The following is a 13,491-nucleotide window of genomic DNA, read 5'->3' as shown; positions in this document are numbered from 1 at the left end:
AGATACCTGTTTTGAAGGCCCAGATTGGCTGGGCCCTGCTGTGCATGGTCTCTTGCCTGGTGAGCGAGTTATGTCATCTTCCATGCCTTACAAGTCAGGGTGACAGTTTGAGAAACAAACGGGTAGCAAAATGGAAAATGAAGATTTTTGGAATTAGGTACAAAGTCGGTAAGTACTGTGGAAAAATTAGCAAAAATATAATGAAAGCTGCTGCTCTTGAGGAACATTTCAAAAATAATATTAATAAGCTGGATTGTGAGCACACAAAAAAAAATAGTGCATGAATATAAAAGAGAAATAAGAATGGGATGGAGAAAATTTGCTAAACCAAAATGGAAACGTGCAAACTGCAAGTCAGCCTGTTTGACTTTAAGTTGTTAGCTTCAAGTGGGTGCTTAGTAGTACAGCCGTTTCCTAAATATGTCAGCATTGCTAAAAAAGGAAGCAGTTTCCAAGTAAATACAGGGTGATGTTGAGAAAGTGACAATATTAAACATTTGTCGAATCACATTTTATGCTCAAACATAAGATCTTGTTAGAACTAGCTAACAGAAAACCAGAAGTTTTTACTTGTCTTGCAGTAAGATCAATGGCAAGACTGCTGCGAGTGTACACTTTATCTGAAGAATGACTGGTTGTTATGGACATAAGGAATAAACTCTTACAATAAAGATAATTTTTCAGCCTGGTGCTGAAGAAGCTAGGCGCAGTTCCAGCTTGCAAAATCTCATTTATTAATTTGATTATGCCTATTTGCCCTTGCATAGCTTTGAAGTTCAGAAGAAAGTGTTTAAGCCTTGCTGTGGATGACAGCTGTACTGGAACTTTTTAATCACTGAATGAGTCATCTGTGCTTAGCTGATGTCTAAGCAGTATGATAAAGCTGAAGATGACCTGAGTTTAGGGAAGATGGGATAAATATTATTTGCTTCAATTTGGCCCAAATCCATTGCAGATAAGACAGTTTGTGTGTTAAATTCTCCAAAGGAATGCCTGGTTATTTTTAAACAAATCAGAAAATGAGGACCTGTCCTATCTTTAAAACATTGGTGAACTAGAGGGCAATTCAGTATTTCAAATGCAAATTTGAAGGAAATTTCTAGGTTGATTATAACTTGAGTTGCTGGGGACACCATCTTCTTCCAATTTCAGAAAGATGCATCTCTTGATGTAACTTAATTGATGGAAAGTGGTGTATTTGTCAGTAATGCTGAGCTTCTGCAGAAGTCTGCTACTCCTGGAATGTATGGCCTTAATTTTCATAGTGCCGCTCTGCTCCTCATGCGGGCTGTGGAAATTGTAATCAGAGTACCTGATTCGAGCAAGACAGAGCAGAAAGCCTTTAACTTCTTTCAGAAACTTTATCACCACAGTTCTCCTGGCTCTGGGAACTCTTTACATCAGTGAGGAGGAAGAAGCATGCAAACTTCAACAGAAGGTTGTCGGGTGCAAGTAAACAGAACTATATTTTTTTCTCTTTCATGTGTCAGCAATTAGTCATTAATTGTAACAGTACCTTCAATACGTGGTAAGCTGCATTATGTATAGGTCACTATACTTACGTGGCAAGGAATGAAGCAAGAAGATGATACTGTCTGTTATAGATGGCTTTGCTGCATCAGCCAGTAGCTAGCAGTCTTGTGGCAAAAAAAGTAAGTTGCTGTATGTTGTCTGTTTTTTGGTGGTTTTTTACATTTCAGTGATACAGTTGTGTGTAGTACTTCTAATACTGTAGCTGGCAAATACCTGTGCAAGAGGCACATGTTGGATGGCTGTGGAAAAGTGGTGTTAGTGCCTGTTATGAATTTAGCTTGTCTATAACTTGCTTCAGTCCAACATCTGAAAAGTTGTTTGCTTCAGACTAGCCCTTGCAAAGTTTGTTGTGTTTGGCTTGAACGGTCTGCTTTGGGAGTGCACTTTGAAAGAGAACTTCAAGAGCTCTTGTCTTCCTAGAATGAGAGAACTGGACTCCCATCATGAGTCAGTAAACACTCCCAGTTTAGAACAGCACTTTGCTGTTAGATACTACCTTTCCTATGTCACTAATCACATGAAATTATTTCTGTGATATTAAAATCTTTTTGTTCTCGTCTTAGGAAACTAATGGAGGACAAGGGACTTTTCATACACTTTTTGCATCCTGGTCACTTTCAGTTCTTCATCTTGGCTAGTTACATACAGCTGGTCTGGTTCAGAGTATCTTTAACCTAAGCCTATATTTTTACTGTTTGCTAAACAATGTTTATGGCTAAAATTTCTTATAAGCATTGGTAGCTGATGTATAAGCTATTGAAAAAAATTGTGCAAAATCTGTCTGCTCAGGTTTTTACTACCTTAATAGGAAATTGTTCTTCATGACTTTCTGAAAAGTATTCTTTCTGTGGGAAAACAGAATAAAAACTTGAATCTTACAATCAGGTTTGACATCGTGGACATTGTCCGGTGAGTTGTACACACTCTGTTGTTATTTAGCTATTCAGTAGCTCTTTTCTATGTTCAGCACACTCCACCTCACTTAAAATGTCATCCCATGGTGTCTAAAGACTCAGAGTGCATGTTTTTAGAAATCTGAGTTCCAGTCCATGTGAAGAACCTAGAACCAAAGCAATCATTTTCAGTCGGTGGCATGAACACTTTTTTCCCTTTCCTTTTTTTACTGTGTGTCAAGTCAATACAAAATGAAAATGAGTAGAACTTGAATGTTATTGCAACATATTAAACCAGATTTTGTAATTACTACACAGTTTACCTCCTAAATCAGACAAGTTCTGTTTTAATTAGAACCTGTAATAAAAGTTTTGTTATTTATTGGTTAATAGACCTCTCCCAAGGGTATTTGGATTGCGCGCATTCCTTCCTTTCTGCCCCAGCTTAACTTGTTCTCAGAGTTGGATTCTATGCAGTAGAATTGGAACCTAACCAAATTAAATTATTCAAGAGGAAAAAGGAAAACAGAAAAAAATCCCCTGAGGATGCATATAATCAGTAGCAACAGCAGATGTGCTTTTCACAGAGATGCTGAGGGCATTTGCGCTGTGTTCATCAGAGGCTAAAGGTGTTACCTGGGTTGAATGTTATTGCGTAGCTTTACAACTGTATGATTCATTTCTCAAATGATCACGCTTTGGATCACAAACTTAAGGGCAAGATCTTGCTAAATGCCTGAAGAGTGTCCACTATGAATGCTGGATTATGTAAATAGAAGTGATACAAAAGAGACAATCCATGGATTAGTGCCTTCAGCACAGGCTTGCCTTGTTCAGGCAGGAGGAGCCATCACGCAGTAACTGTATTTGAGTATTAAGTGAAGCACCAGTTTGCAGAGTAAGTATGGTGGATTTTGTGCTTTAATGGTGGCTGGCAATATTTTATTTAAAAGCCATGTGTTCCAAAAGCAATGTTTCAAAAGAAAAAGCCATATGTATTTAAAGCAGTCATCTATTTAACTGATTTAGACACAGGCATTTTTGAGGGTTTTTTGTTTTATGTTGGTGTAAAGCAAGAAAAAATTGTCTTCCAGAACAGTTTGGCAGAAGGACAATGGAAGAACCTCCTACCCTACCCTGGTGACTTTAGTTATAGTCAGATTGTAGCGTCCCCGTCACTGGGACAACAGGTAGTAAAATGGTGGCTTTCCTGAACAAAGATGCACACTAAAACTCTGCAGCTTCAATGTTCCTTTTAATTTCTTGGAGAGCCTAGGGAAACCCTGATGGAATCAGAAATTCATAGCTTTTGGAGAAAGTATTTGCTGCTGTTTGACATCTGGAAGGACTCTAAGGAAAACTCAACACTGAGGAGGTGCTTACTAGATTGATGAAGTGAAAATAATAATTGCAGGAACGGTTATTACTGGGAGGATAAGGATGAAATATTTCATTTGATAATTTGAGGCCAGTGCCTGGGATCTGCTGTAGAATTGTGCGTGTACAAAAGAGGTCATCCACTGGTCAGAGAACTCTGTCCTGAAGAAATTAAGAATTCTTAAAGAAGGTCCCCTACCTGCAAAGCCCCTTCTTGTCTGCTGCTGTCATGCTTGGGATGTTGTCTTCTGTTCCGTGCTGCATGTTAACCTTACTTATTTGAATCAAGGAAATACCAAAAGCTGTCAGCTGATTGGGCTGAGGAAAGCACATCTCTGAATGTTAGCACTAAGGCTATGCAGCTAATGTCGCCATTTCTTTAAACCATTCTGGAATTGTTTTTTTCTTTAACACCAACCAAACCAAAGCAACATCCATTTTTCTAATGAGATGTTGGTCCTGTCATGGTTCCCTTATGCTGTCCATAACCAACAGACAGTCTCCTGGCCAGACTGGAATTTCTCTGGCATGTCCAGAGATGACAATTCCTTGTATCTCCAGGCAGTCAGTCCTGTACTTAATTTCTGGCTGTTCAGGGTATGCTTATTGACTGATACTAACCTCTTTAGATGGTGTGAAACTCTACTTGGGCTTTATCAAGAATGCTTCTCTGTTGCTGGACATAAGAGGGAAGTGTGATGCCAGTTCCTGCAAGAACAGCTAGAACTACAGTTGTTTTAAATCCTAGCCTTTAAATGTGGAGCAAGCATCTGTAAGTGGAATGAAGTTTGAGTGCTGCAAGGGGAATCTCGCAGATTGGGTTTTGCCATCTAAGAGCACAGTTAATACAAAAATTTAAATATGGCAGTAACTGTCTTTCTAAGAATGTACTTTTCCAGGTTTTTCTTATTTTATAATAATCCAAACCCACATTCTCATTTAATTAATTTCTTGAAATTCTTCATCACTTCTCAGTAGATCACTGGTCACATCATCGTATCACACAGGCATAACAATAACATGCAGGGAGAGAAATTATTTACACCCTTAAATTTTAAGTTACGGGCTTGGGTTTGTAGCTCTAAGTCTGGAATTCCAGTTTCTGCAATTAACTGTGGGATCAAAATCAAGTGTGAATGCATCAAACTGTCCTTTTCACTCCTCCACTCTCCCTTTTTAAACCTTTTTTATGAGCAGGTGAGAAATGTCAGTAATACAATAGATCACTGTCATGAAGGATGAACCAGTAGTCTAGTTTCAGTATTGGGAGCACAAAATGAAAATCAGCTGAAGCATAAATGTGGAATAGATCACATCAGTATCTGGAAGACTAAATAAACCTGCCACCCATAATGAATAGCTAGATTTTTATTAATAGAAATTTTAATCAAGGTCCAGATTTATAACAGTAGTTCGTAGAGCTTTTAATGACTGCTGTTTGTCCTTCCGACTGGGTGCTATAGGTAGTAGTACCTTATTCTTGCCCAGAATGTGCTTTACAGTGTAGTCAGAGGAACTTCTCGGTGGGCTGGATGTTGGAGGAATGTCAGCTCCCAAGACTGCTTTAAGAAGAAAGTCATCAGTTTCAGGCTCTTTGAAGAAGTGCCAAGTCTTACACCTGTTTGAAATTACCAAATCCATTCATGAGACACTTTCTATTGCACTTTTGTTATGTCAGGGGTAAAATAATGGTAGTCTCCATAAACCTGGAAGTCCTGGATGAGTACCAGCTTTGTTTTTCCCTGGTTGCATTGTGTCATGTATGGTAAGGGCACTTCTAAAGCAGATCTGTTACTTCTGCGCATTGCTGGAAATCCACCACAGAGCACAGGCAGGACTCTGATCCAATTCCGTGTTCTTCTTTGCTTCAGAATGCGGTGTGTTTCACTGGTCTCCCTCCCTCTCTCCTGTGATGACTGGCAGGTGGCGGCCGCTGCTGCTGTGTCAGAGCAGCTCATGCCGACATGATTGCACTCCTTAGTCCTCATTGCCTCCCCCTGCTCCAGAACAAGTTGTCATTATTTGGAGAACACAGGACAGTCAAGAGCCTGCCCTCTCCTTGACCTTTCAGATAACTGGCTATTCATGTAAATACTGCAAGTATGTTGTTCTGGAGAGAGTAAAACATTCTCACTGGAATATTGCTATGCCACACCATAACCACCTACTAGAGGGGGCTGGAAAGTGGCATACCAACGATTATCAGGAGTGGTCTCTGTCTCGGTGTCTTCCACTTCACACAGACAGGCACTGTCGTACCAGAAAGCCCGTCTTGCCTCGGTTTGGTTATTTCCACTGGCACTATTTTACCACGATGCAGTTTCGTTAGAGATCTGCTGCCCTTCTTTGTTGTTTACGTGGAGGAGGCAAATGTCAGGTCCGCTTTTTTTCATTAAAGAAATAACTGCAAGGGTGAAAGTGTGCCCTCTAGGATTTGGAAGAAACCAAGCAGAAAAAACTTACTGGTATTTATTTTGAAACAGTTTCTGCAATGGATAACAGCTGCTTTTCCAAAGGAAACAATGAGAAGAACAGCAGCTTTATTCAGTGTGCAATGACTGAAACACCCATCACAGGCTTCAGGCTCCACCATGTATGTCTTAGAGACCAATGTTCCCCAAAGCACAGAAATTATGAGCATGAGGTTCTTTTGGGGCTCCTTCCTAAAACACAGCATCCGTGATTTTTTTTTTCGGTTTTCTTCTATCATGCCTGAAAAGACTTGCTCCTATGTCAAGTCCCCATTGCCAAAATACTAGCTTGAGAGAATTTTCAAAATTTGATTATAAGCCACATGATTTTTTTTATTTATATATGTATATTGATGTTCGCAACCCCATCACACTAATATAGCTCGTAAGTAAGGAGCTGTAAAATACCATTTTAATGCAAAAATACATACATCTAGATTGCAGACAAATGTTCCAAAATAATTCAGAACAGGTTATTTTTGCAGTGAAAATTATTTGACAATTTAAAAAAATGCGCTAAAGGTCTTAGAAATTTATCTATCAACATGAAGAACTAGTATTTCTACCAGGAGTTCACTCAGATGATTCATAGAATCACAGAATGGTTTGGGTTGGAAAGGACCTTAAAGATCATCCAGTTCCAACCCCCCTGCCAGGGGCAGGGACACCTCCCACTAGCCCAGGTTACTCAAAGTCTCATCCAGCCTGCCCATAATGATTAATTATGTAAGATTAATATCTTTATGGATAATGAGTAAAACTGGAAACAAGTTTTGAAAGGTCTTTTTCTGTCTCTTGGTAGTTGGACAAAGCATTTAAATTTAAAATAAACCTGCAAGATTTTAATAGTAAACTGTGAGGAAAATTCTTTTGTTGTGGAAGAGAGGAAGATGTGTGAAAACTGTGAAAAATGTTTTCTTTTTGTAGAATGGTGAGCAAAGACTGTTCAGTGGCCCTGTGAACATTTTAGAGTTGTAGGGCTGAATGAGACTAAGGTGAATATCTTTTGAAGGCTTCTGCCAGTAAATAAATTGCAAAACACAAAAGGTTTCCAAAAGAGTTTAATAAATAATGAGGTTCTTTCTGTACTGTATAAACTATAAATATACCATGCAGTCCTTTATAACTTAAAATAATTTACAGACTGAGGTAGGGGGGTAGGAGGATGCTGTCATGGGGTTCAGATCCATCTCAGGGTCTCCCTTTTCACACACAGGCCGTGTCAATTCGAATAAATCGCCAGGCTGCTTGCTTGCCCTCCATTGTCAGCGCTTTGACAAAGGTGTGTGTTGTGGTGCAGTAAGAGTTCCAGTGCTTTGCATCGATCCCTCGGCACCCGCTGGAGACTGGCTTAGGGTCCCTGCACTTGGTCTCGAAAAAGTACTGCTTGAAAACGTTGTTGTTGATGTTGACCTCGCTCAGCACTGTCACCTCTTTGCCTTTAATGTCAGTGGCTGTGGTTTTGTCCCCAACCCACATGCTGACGCTGTCGCACACTGAGAACTCTCCCCGGTGTAATACGGGATGCACGGTCCTCTTGGTCCTGGCAGTCCTGTTGAGAGAACCTGCACTGCTGAGAAATCCCGTGCTCTGTCCTTGCCCTGACAGTGGCGGGGGCTGTGTGCTGAACAGCACCCGAGGAGACCGGAAACGCCTCTTCTTGAAAAATTTTGGGTCCATGGTGATATTTATAGCTTCTCTTCTACCTGTCGTCCAAGTGAAGTGGCTGTGGGATGTCTGTGGAGCTGCCATGGGAACGTGGCGTCTGTTACTCCGGTGGGTATTGGGCAGGGGGTGTTCTGCAGGAGACTCCAGGGGAGCATTGTCCTCTGACTTCGGAGCTGCCTGTGTGCCGATCAAAAAAGCTATGATCAGAGTGTAGTACAGCATGGGCATTACGCTATGCACCTAGAACAAAAGAAAAGCATGATGTTACTACAAGCCATGTTAGCACAAATGGATGCCGTTGCTGACAAATGTAGAAGATACCCAGGACCATACAGATTTCATCAGGTATTCATGTGGGTGCCAGATGTTATTCTTCCAGAACTCATTCAAGACCGCATAAATGTTCTTAATAAACTGAGAACATTAGAAAATAATAGCTAGATTATTATTAATTCCTCTGGGATTTTTTATTAGAGCACTGTTTATGAAGCACTTGTTTGGTGTTATTAATGTGGACACCATATGGTGACAGCATGTTCCTTGGAGTAAAATCTCTAGTGATTTTTGCAGCAACCTTTTTGGCCAGGGCTGGTCTCTTGGCTGCAAATACCCTGCAGAGCAGTGAGAGCAGAAGCAGTCCCTTGGTTAAAACAGCTGTCCATTCAATAGCATAGGTGCATAGGTGTCCTTGGGTCTAGGGTGGGGACCACAAAGACGGTACTCTTGGAAGAGGGAGAGCCCCGATGAATCGTGCCCTTATCACACAGTGGACATCCACCCTTACCTGCCATGTGGATGGGTCACACCACTCTGGCTGGCTCAGCAGCCTCCAGCAGTCTCCATCTATCCCATCTGCCCTTTTTTGAAATTGCTGATTTTGGGCAGATAAAGCCCAGGCTCCTTCCCAGAATAGCTCAGGCATCACATGTCACAAGGGCAGATAGGATTGTTCCATGTTCAAGCTGCCTGCTAGGACAAATATGGGTATTACATGGGAGCACTGTGGGTGACAGACTCCTTCTGGGTTGGCTTCTTAGGAATAATGGCTAAAACCATTGTGGTCATAGGACTGCCAATTATGTACAGGGAAACCCCTTCCTGTTTTCAGAGTGGCGTGACCAAGAAGCTCCACAAGTGTGACTGCATAGCAGATCCAGTGCCAGTGCTAGTCTTCCTTCAATCTGGAGAATACGCACATCTGTTTGGGTGTAGAGAAGTGTAAGACAAATGTCTAAAACTTCGCTAAGAACAACTTTATGCTAGAAGACCAGCAGCAGTAATACCTTGCTAGGTAACTACCACGTGTTGACTAATTCAGCCTCATGTTGGTTTAACAGATCAGCAGCAGGCACCCTGGGAATAAGAGACATTCAAAAATGATTTGAAATTGCACTTAAGGGCAGACATTGTATTTCCTCTGTGAAGACTTAATAAGCAGAGACAGAATATAAACAGAAAAAAACTACCAAGTGAGGCTCCTCCCCTGTCTCTCTGCCTTGTTTTGCCTGACATGTCTCAGCTGGCCCTGAATGATGCTGTGTCCGGCCAGCGGGCAGGCAGCCACACATAGACTGGACAAACAGGGTTTTGTAAAAGAGGAATTACGCTCTGCAGTTCCACTATGACTTCCCAGCATGTCTTAATGTTTTTTCTGGGTGTGGGTCAATTACTGCTGAAGTTCCCCCCCTCTTTCTGTTCAGCTTTCTCAGAGTGGAATCCGACGCAGCACTAAAGCATGCAACCTGGGCTTCAGCTTTGCTAGAGCACAATCTTGTTGAAAATGCAGAACCCTAAAATGTCCCATAGGACCTTGTGTGGATCGTCTTATCTTGGACAAGAGCTGAAACGAAATAAACAGCAGTGTTTGTGCAGGGCTGGGCAAGCATTTAAGAAATCAGCAGGAGATGCTGAGTGAAGGTGGTGACTGAAGAGAGTGAAGTGACACAGTCCCTGCATCAAGGGGAGAAAAGAAGAGATCAGAAGTTGTCTCTGTGACAGTTGGGCTGGAAGAATTCGGGGCAAAATGATCACGAGGGGAGTCAAATCTCTCTCACAAAGAAAATCCTTACTGTTCTAGAGCTGCTTTAATTTGCTTAAAACAAGGCTGAGGGTTTCTGCTTTCCCACATGCTGCTTGTGCTTGTGCTTGAGCAGTCATCATCATCTGTATAAGGAAACAGAGCTGGGTGTAGCTCCATAGCTTGGCTATGCACAATTCAGAGAGTATCCCCTTGTTCCACAACCAAATTAAAATCAGATGGTTCATTACATCTCTAAAGAGTTAGCTTTCCCAACAGAAATGTTAATGGAAAAGGTTTGCAGAACAAAATCCAGGCACAATTTAGACATGCCAATAGCAGCCTCATCCTATTGGTGTTTATACATAAACCCTTTTTTTTTATTATTTCCTTCTATAGGACAGAGATGTTGCAGTGTCAGCAAAGAGCTGTTTCTGGTTTCAACCTATACAAGATTCACTGCTCTAAAATGCAGCTATGTTTATCTCTCTTCTCTGAGTCTCTTAAGTTGCATATACTAAGATTATTGCTTTACGGCCATTAACAGAAAATCAGAAAGATCTCACCTGCTTGCTTGGGTGTTTTTGTTTGTTTGGTTGGTTTTTTTAAGGTTTGCTTTGTATTTCCTCTCCTTGTGGTAAAGCATTCGGTGGGGAGGGTGACCCAAACACAGACAAAATGTATTTGGGATACCCGGTGGTTCTCCTGAATACTCAAAATCGAATCTTTTAATCAATTATTAAACCGGTGGAGAATAGAAAGAGACTGATTAAAAAGGTAGACTACACTTGATGACAACACAAACAAAAAAAAAGTTAACATTCAAAGAATGAGTATGCCTTAGACTATGAGGATTGTGGACTTTTTTTCTGACACGTACAGATATCTTACAGGTTATTTTGGGGGTTATTCATAAACTTTGTCACATTCTTAGTTACTAGACCCTGTTATGGTGCTTTCTAGAAGTGTTCACAGTGCATGCCAACGGCAGGCACCTGAACTTCCAGGGAGATGCACAGCTGCCAGGTCTGGTACCTGGGTATCTGTAACATTGGCCACAAAGGGTATCACAGGCATTTTGATGCCAGAAAACCAAAAACTGCAGTAGACCAGAGGAAGTTCAATGAGAACTGTGGCTTCTAAGTGGAGCATCTCTCATTGTAAGTAAACATTCCTCACAAAAGATACAATATCTGGAGACAGAATCAAAGAAGACAGTGGGAACTCCCATTTTAGCCAGACAGTAGCTAGCCAGTGGGTATCAGTGAGGCAACTTGTTTAATAAGTCAAAGAATTAAGCTTGTCCAATAACAAAGAATATTAAATGCAAACTGCCCCCGTCTTTGCTCTTCAGAAGACAGACCAATGATTTTTTAAGCTCAAGATGGCAACTCTCTTCCCCACTTGTGTGTTGGTCAAGTGTCATTTAAACACTTCTTCTGTTAGAGCTGTTCAGGCTACTGTGTGATACTGGTAATAGACGACTTCAGTCTGCTCCAAGAAGAGTGTGTGTGAGCTGTGCTTACCTCTGAGTATACTGCACAAAAATCTGCTCCCCCAGCAAGGTCTTTATTTCATCCAGATGCTGAGCTGGGACTGGCTGCAGCATGCCATCCGTCCAGTTTGACTGCGTAGCTGAGTCTGGGAGTTGCTTGTTCTGTGTTTCACTAGAAGTAGAAGTATTTGTTTCAATAATTAGCCAGCAAGTAAGTGTTTCAGTACCATTCCCCACTTGATAGCAGACGTACAGGGACAAATCCACTTGCTTGTCTCTCTGGACTGCCTTTTTCGCTGTTACAGAGCAGAGGTTTTCTAAAGTGTGTTTCTCGACTTTGAAGATTAGCACATTTGTAAGACAGAGCTACCTTTATTCAGTACCTTTACTAGACCATGGTTAACAATCCACTGCTCCCGATCCCTCTTGGGCATCCTCCAGGCTCACCAAAACCAAGGGTGATCAGCACAGTGAAGCAATTGTGCTTCACTCAGCTCGCACAGTAGCAATAGACAAGCGAGGGCTAAGACCCCCCATCGTCTTTGTCTTGGAAGCAAGTCTGGTTACAAGGAAAAGCACTACAAGTTGTGTGCCAGCAAATGCAGCCGACGTAAAACTCAGTAGCTGCTCTGCCTGGTTGTCCAGACTCGTCTCAACAGTACTATCACCAGCCCCAGGTCCTTTTCCTGTCACCGTACTTCAGAATAGTGCACTCCCATTGTCAGTACTCAAACACTCAAACCAGAGATGTGTGTAGTACCTGCAGGACATGAACCGAAGTATGGCCTATCCACAACTCTGCTATGCACACCTCTTAGTTCCACAGTTTGTGCCCTATGCTTCCTCTTCTTACGACGCCCCAAACGCTGGGCGTCCTTCAGAGCCCTGCAGGAGGGCTGCCAGCCAGCGTATGGCCCTGCATTCCCAGCAGCCACTGGAAAGTCACTTTTGTTTCTCCTTGGAGCTTTTGTCAACACGTATAATAATAATATCAGTGATTGTAATATTCCACATGAAATACCAGCTACCTACAGGATAGTTCTAGCCTCTGCCATCCACCTATCACTGTTGGAGCCAAGTGTGAAGAAACGCAGTTGCAGAGTTCGCTGGGCTGTTTTGTAGTAGCCGTGTGTTTAGTGAAAGTGAGTGAAGGAAAAAAAACACTGTGCAGCTCAGCAGACTGGAGTGGTGGAACATCTCACGGGTTGTCCCGCGATAGGGACTGGACTCTGCTGATTGTTTGGAACATGAGTTTCACTCGAGCAGTTTCATAAGAGACTGCTAAGGGTCTGCTTCAGTGAAGAGGTGATGCCCGAGATCTTTCATTCATACAAGGAAAAGGAAAAAACAAAAAAGTAAATTCTAAGGTTCTTGTACTGCCACAGCAAAAAGACACTGTGTGCTAGAAGCTAGCAAATTGGTCAGCTTCAGCGCTGGACATCTGCAACTTGAGGATAAAACCAGAAAAATTAATATGCTGAACAAAATAAAACTTGGAGACAAGCTTGGGATGGCATTTTAGGGGGTGAACCAAACGTGTCCTTACCTGATGGAATTTCTTAATCAAGACCTTTGTTAAACTAGCACTGGTGAGGTGAAAAGGCAATGAGTTACCCTCTTTCTGCTCTAGGCAGGCTCCCTTTTTTCACTAGTATTCAGGCAGGAATCAGGTGAGGGCTGGAAACCTACTTGAGCCTTCCTGGCTTAGCAGACAATCTGAAGACCTTTCATGGGACAGAGGCCTGAAACTTTGGTGGGTTTTTTTTGGTATGTGATTCAGAGTGAGTCCAAATGAGCTACTTGTCGAGGGATACTGTTTTCATTGAGGCAACATAGACTGTAGACCTGCTCCCATATTTAGGAGAAATTGGCCAGAAGATAAGGGTAGCTGCTGAAGTCTGATAAAGAAAAGGAAAGCAATGGGCTGAAAGCAAACAGCTACAACAACAGGAAAATCTCTTGGTCAATTCAGTAGATAATCAGAAGGAGAATCACAGATTGCCATTTGTTGTCAGGGAATTATCTGATCGTGGCTGA

General features: G+C 41.8%; 1 protein-coding gene across 1 annotated transcript; it reads right to left on the bottom strand.

Annotated features, from left to right (window-relative positions):
- Positions 1-7,480: 7,480 nt before the first annotated feature.
- On the bottom strand, positions 7,481-11,637 carry NGF (nerve growth factor (beta polypeptide)). The gene is made up of 3 exons (XM_010073811.1): positions 11,486-11,637; positions 8,727-8,908; positions 7,481-8,182 (listed from the first exon to the last, which is right to left on the bottom strand). The coding sequence occupies exons 2-3, from the start codon at positions 8,862-8,864 to the stop codon at positions 7,481-7,483; spliced, it is 840 nt and encodes a 279-aa protein (XP_010072113.1). The 5' UTR covers positions 8,865-8,908; positions 11,486-11,637.
- Positions 11,638-13,491: the final 1,854 nt, after the last annotated feature.

Source organism: Pterocles gutturalis, unplaced genomic scaffold (assembly GCF_000699245.1).
Source record: "Pterocles gutturalis isolate BGI_N339 unplaced genomic scaffold, ASM69924v1 scaffold42207, whole genome shotgun sequence".
Taxonomy (NCBI): domain Eukaryota; kingdom Metazoa; phylum Chordata; class Aves; order Pterocliformes; family Pteroclidae; genus Pterocles; species Pterocles gutturalis.
This window is presented reverse-complemented; position numbering and strand designations above follow the sequence as displayed.